General features: G+C 44.2%; 1 protein-coding gene across 1 annotated transcript in view; it reads left to right on the forward strand.

The window, feature by feature from the left end:
- The window catches only part of SNTB1 (syntrophin beta 1), a 192,328-nt gene extending 188,771 nt beyond the window's left edge, over window positions 1-3,557 (forward strand). The window contains exons 6-7 of the mRNA XM_040431997.1: window positions 308-498; window positions 2,252-3,557. Of these exons, the coding sequence (XP_040287931.1) occupies window positions 308-498; window positions 2,252-2,344 (284 nt within the window). The 3' untranslated portion in view covers window positions 2,345-3,557. The remainder of the gene's footprint in view (window positions 1-307; window positions 499-2,251) is intronic.
- Window positions 3,558-6,454: the final 2,897 nt, after the last annotated feature.

Consider the following 6,454-nt stretch of genomic DNA (forward strand, 5'->3'; position numbering starts at 1 on the left):
TAATAAGTTCCCCCTAGTGGCGGCTGCAGGTAAACAGAATTTGATCATGTAAGTTTATGTTTGGTGCTCTGTATCGTTAAACTTAAACTGCATAGGATTGTATTATTATATTACAGAGTGTGCATCACATTCTGACAACCATCTTACATCCAATTGATCCAGAAAATCTGGAATTCGGAGAAAGTGGCAGACGCATGAATGGAGTTGTGGTCATTGGAGAGTGATCTAAGCTGACAGCAGTAATCAGCCGCGGTTTTACACTGAATATATAGTATTTAGCCTAATGACTGCTTTCTCTCCGTTTCAGCTTGTACTTACAAGAACCAAGAATGTCGGCTGGTGATAAATTTCGAGCACGGATTCTCCATCACCACTCAGGCGCCAGATGGTACTTTTACTAAGATATTAGCACAATTTCCATATGAAAAACTAAAAATGTCCTCAGATGACGGAGTTAAAATGCTGTTTTTAGAATTTGGAGGCAAAGATGGAGACATAGTAAGTATGACCATAACCGTTATATTATAGACAGGACTGGTGTCACGTGGGATACGGGGACATGCACAGACCACACAAATGGTGATAGGTGACCATAGTGATATCTTGTTTTTTGATTCATCAACATTTCCAAGATCTCTTCTTGCTGCAAGTGAATGGAAACATTCATTGCTAGAGGCTTTGAAACCCACCTTCGTCAATAAGATATGTAGTTTTATGAGATGAACATGGATCTCAGCAGGTTTCCAGCATTTTCATGTATACAAGAAAGTTTCCATTCACTGAGAGCAAGCATAGGTCATAAAAAATATAAAGGAATTCTAATGCAAATTATATTCAAAAGTTATACATTGTTTCATTATGTAACACATCTCAGTGTGTCCTGTATGGTGCAGCTTCAGCCTGTCTTCTCTGACTCCTGCTTGTGATCTGTTTCTACCTGTTGGCTCCATCAACCTTGTAGTCAATGGGAGCGGCGCTGTAGTGACGAGCTCCCTCCACTACAAGGTTAATGTGCTGTGTAGTTCCAGCGATGGAGGGCTAAGTACTGCGCAGACCATCAAAACAGGTCAGAAGGCTGCCGTTTTTGTTTTTTTAAGCGAGAACCCCTTTAAGGACAGCAGTAGAGTCTCCCGTGATTTCTACGGAGAATAAAGTTGGAAGTGACCCTATCAAAAATGTAAAAAAAATAATCTGATGTCTGCAGTGTGCCTTGCCCCATACTTTTCCATAGGGATCTCCATCTCGGACAATGGGGGCATAGCGCTAGGATATGCCCCCATTGTCTGACAGGTGCGGGTCCCACCTCTATCTTGTAAACAGAGCTTTGAAAGTCATGGAGGGCGCACCGTGCATGCATGGCCGCCCTCCATTCTTTTCTATGGGGCCGCGGAAATTGCTGAGCCGAGAAATAATTGGGAGCTGTGCCCGTGCTTGCGCGGTGCATTCCCATTAATTTCTATGGGGCCGACAGAAATAGCCGAGTCAGCGCTCGGCTATTTTCGGCGGTCCTATAGAAATAAATGGAGGGCGGCCACGCATGCACGGTGCGCCCTCCATGACTTTCGAGGCTCTTTTTTACGAGATAAGTGCGGGTCCCAGAGGTGGGACCTGCACCTATCAAACAATGGGGACATATCCTAGCGATATGTCCCCATTGTCTGAGATGGGAATAACCCTTTAAAGTTTTTTTTTTTTGGGACCAACATATTGATGACCTATCCACGGGGTGGTCGCGGTGGTCCGACTCCTGGAACACCCATGGATCAGCCATTAGGTTTCGGAAGTAAACAGTGTACAAAACTGGAACACCACAGCGCCACACACAGTCATTCTCAGGTACTGCAGATGATGCTCAAGTAAATGGAAGCTGAGGTGCAGTATCTGAAAATGGCCACTCCACGGTATACCGAGCTGCTCTGTTTAAACACGTTTAATTCTAGCGCCTGCTGTCTGATGCTTAATGCCGATCCACTGGGATGTCGGACCCCCAGGAATCTCATACTGAATAGATCGTCAATATGTTAAGTCCTGGAAAAAACTTTTAAAGTCACCAGAAAGGACAACGGCCACCTGATTCCTTAGGCTAATCGATGGCCTCTAGCAGCGGCTTCTACAGCTGGCACTCTGTGTGGATTCATGGTGATGTGGCTTCCGAGGCAGGGGAGACCGGAGTGGCCGCCTTTCTGCCCCTTCTTCATCCCTGAACTGAAAATAAAGCGCTCGACTTACAATATTTCTCTTTTCTCAACAGCAGTTGGATCTTCAGTGCTGTCCGAAGCCCATCGTCTTCATCATTCATTCCTTCCTCTCCGCTAAGATCACCAGACTAGGATTAGTGGCCTGAGGACAGTTTTGAGAACACTTCACTACAGAAGTAGACCTTCACCAGCGGACTACGGCTTCATGGAAGACTAATCAGAAGCTACTCTTTACGATTTTGAAAGGTACTTGATTTGAGAGAATCCTGAAACCGAGGAGGATACGAGTGATCTGGGGCCCTCTAAATCAGACGGATCTAGATTCTAATAATTTCTTGGATGGGGAGGAACTCTACGGTCCGGGGTGTAGATGAGGGCCACTGCTCCTTGTAATAATCCTAATCATTAGTGTCTATCTGGAATTTTGGAATAAATACTCTGATTTACTAGTTGGACTACAGAAAACTGCCTGCAACAAATAAACTACTGGACCGGGAGGACAGCCACGTAGAGGAAGGGACCTTATTCTGAAGGACCTATCTGATCAGAAGGATCTAGCGATGCCACCACAATAGAAGACCAACAAGACAAAAACATGGCTGCTCTCTTACAGAAACAGCGCCCCGCTTCTGTTTACAGGCTGTGCCTTGTATTGCAGCTCGGCTATACTGTAATACCACACACAGCCCATAGCCAGAGGTGGCGCTGTTTCTGGAAGAAAGTGCAGTAAATGTTCAAGATGTCCTTATTGCGATGCCTCAAGATGGAGCAGGTTTCACATTATTGTTACCCTGGCGGAAGCTTTCTCGCTCTTTGATGTCAACTGCTAGCACTTTGTATAAATGGCCAAGAGAAGTGGAGCCAGGGTGCTGACAACTGCACAGAGGCTAGTTCTGGCTCATGAAAGTTGTCACCAAGTCCATTAAGATTCTGGCCTGAGACACTAAAATGAATATCTGCAGTACATTAGCACTAACGAGTTCTTATAGAAAATAATATGACCTTCAATTAGACACGGTATAGTCAATCCACGGGAATTGCTCAATAAATTACGGTAATTTAAATCCCTTTATTTCCTATAGGCATAATAGAGGAACATAACAGATTTCAGTCATCATACACCACCTCTGCTGCTGGTTCTCTAGATGTATCAGGGTCTCTGCCATGTGAGCGTGACCGCTAACTCCTCTATGGTCATGTGACATGTCGGCTAACGGAAAATCCTGACTACCGGTACTGACTTTTCTTCATGTCACAGTGCCGCCATTACATTGCCAGCCATAGTGCCACCATAACAGTGTCATACAATATAATATACTGAACAGAAAAGAAACCCACTGGGCCCTCACATGCAAAAAAAAAAAATTAAAATAAAAACCTGCCCAGAAGAACAGCAAGAAATGCATTGTGGATTGTTAACACTAAGTATTGTCTTCTGGAGGACGTGGCACCTCCACGTATTACATTGTCGCCTACTCAGTAGGTGCAATACATTACTGCATACTAGAAGAAATGTGGCTTCCCCCTCTGGCCAACTTAGGGGGAGCTGCCCAAGAAAGGTGGTTGAACTTGGTGGACATCTCCTACTCGGAGGACCTCTCCTACTGTTTTATTCTCCATGAGGTAACAATTCTGAAGCATCTTTTCTTAGATTTGTGAGTTATGCAATTCCTCTGTTATTCCTCCTGGAACTGTAGGAATAAATTGCCAACTGGTTGTTGGATGGAGAGTTTCCCTAAGACACTGTCCAACGATTGCTGACAGACTATGAAGAGACACACCTCAACCACAAGGAGAATAATAATGCTCAATTTTAATTTCACACACACATTTTCGGGAGGAATAACAGAGGAACAGAATAACACAGATGTCTAAGAAAAGATGCTGTAACGTTGTTATTTCATGGGTAATACAAGATATTTCAAGTGAGCTGGCAGGTCCTCTTTAAAGGAGTTTTCCAGGATTTAGATATTGATGGCCTATCTTTAGAATAGGTTGTCAATATCTGATCGGTGAGTGTCCGACTGTCGGGACCCCGCCAATCAGCTGTATGAAGGTCATCACAAAGCGCTGTGGGCATGTGATGTCACGTTTGTCGATCACGTGGCCTAGGAGCAGCTCGGCCTCATTCAAGTGAATTAGGCTGAACTGCAATACCAAACATAGCCACTATTCAATGGGCGGCGCTGTGCTCCGGTAAGTGATGCAGCTTCCTGAAATAGCTGATCCCCCCCCCCGATCTCATATTGATAATTGAATATGTAAATCCTAGGCAATCCCTTTAAGTTCTGTATTCACCAGTAGTAATAATGTTGTGTGTACCTCCATAACACTTCCTGGCAAATTACCCCAATCAGACTTATTAGCCAGCGCATACATAGAAATCACCAGAAAGTCCTCTCACGCCCATCGCTATCAAATTCTTCACTATATTGGTGTCTAGGACAGCTCGGTGACAACCAGCATGGCCACCGTTACAGCTCTGGATGGCCGATAGGTGCCATAACAGGCACTCAGCTATTCAATCTGCCGCGTCATTGAGGAGTCTGGGAAAGCTGGGTGTAACTAGTGAGGAGTGAAGCGAGCTTTGGAAGTTACATCCGAAGTCGCTTCGTTCAAAACTTCGGAATCATACTGTACGGAGATCCATCTCCGTACAGTGTTAGAATGTATGGGCTCCGATGAGCGCCGATGTTAGGTATTCGCGAAGTTGTGTGTGACTTTGTTAAACCACTTCGGAAAACCACTTTAAAATTTGAAAAAAAACGAACTTGGCTTCAATTACTGAAATTATTCAACGAAGTCTCGCGCAACTTCGTGAATAACTAACTTCGGCTCATCGGAGCCCATACATTCTAAGAGCTCATGCACACGACCGCATGTATTTTTCGATCCGCAAAAAATATGGATGCTGTTTTTTTTTTTTTTTCTTGCGGATCTATTGTAATAATGCCTATCCTCGTCTTTTTTGCGGCGCTACGGAACGGACATACGGATGCGGACAGCACACAGTGTGCTGTCTGCATTTTTTGTGGACCCATTGAAATGAATGGGGGCCGCATCCTATCCGTAAAAAAATTAAAAATAAATAAATACTCAAAATCTCCATACAGCATTAATCCGAATTTTTGACCGAAGTGACTTCGGTTGTAACATATTTGCCTTAGGCCTCTCTCACACGGGTGCGATGCGTTAAGCAAATGCATAGAATCCTGACCCATTCATTTTAATACATTTTTCACACCTCATTTCAGGAAAAATTGCAGCACGTTCTATATTCAGCGTTTTTTTTTTTTTGTTTTTTTTTGTTTTTTTTTTACACAGCCCTGGCCCCATAGAAATGAATGAGGCTTGTGTGAAAAAACGGAAGACATCCGTATATGCAATACGTTTATCACCGATGGTTGCCAGGAGATGTAGATTGTTATTCTTCAGTTTCTTTTCCAAGCGCGTTAAAAAACGTATCTAAAACTGATTGCACCCGCGTGGAAAAAACTGAAACACTGAACGCAATCGCAGAAAGAACTGACTGAATTTACGTGCAAGTTTTTTCCTGAACAGATCCTGACGCAATCCGTTATGGTTGGTGCGCAGGAGGCCTCACATAACATCCAGCCGCCGTGTGTGGTCGGAAAAGAATTCCTTTTCTCACAGTAATTGCCGTGTTCTGCAAGGAGGGAGCCCCCGAGGGACCTCTGCGCCCACAGGACACAGCGCCTCGGTACTTCTCCTCATAGAAGATGAATTTAACTAATTATTCTAGTAGATTTTAATGCTCTTAGGCATTTATTGGATTTCTTGGTTGTAAATTTATTGATAAATAAAACACTTTTGCTGACAATTATTGTAAATAAAAAGTATAAAAATGAACATTTGTGCGTTTTCTCCAGGCCGTACATTTCCTGCACTTTACACACAACGCTCCTGAAATACTTTAATTACAGTTATTGGCACGAGAAGCTTAGATTCTCCCCCCAACCTCGGTCTCCCTGCGCTACACAGAAGCTTCTGTAATCATGAGGTCCAGATGCTCCAGCCAACATGGAGAACGCAAGTCTTGTCTTTATGGCCACTTGCCGGTTCTAGGAATGAAAGCACAGTTCTTTTCTCACATTAAAAGAAAAAGCAACTCTCTTAAAGGGGTTGTTCACCCCTGCGGGTCTCTAGGGCAAATCCGCCAGTGTGACCGGACCTGTGGAAGGGCTTACCTGATCCCTGCCACCGGATTCTGATTCCTCCACCCCCCCCCCCCCCCC

This window comes from Bufo bufo, chromosome 5 (genome assembly GCF_905171765.1).
Source record: "Bufo bufo chromosome 5, aBufBuf1.1, whole genome shotgun sequence".
NCBI lineage: Eukaryota > Metazoa > Chordata > Amphibia > Anura > Bufonidae > Bufo > Bufo bufo.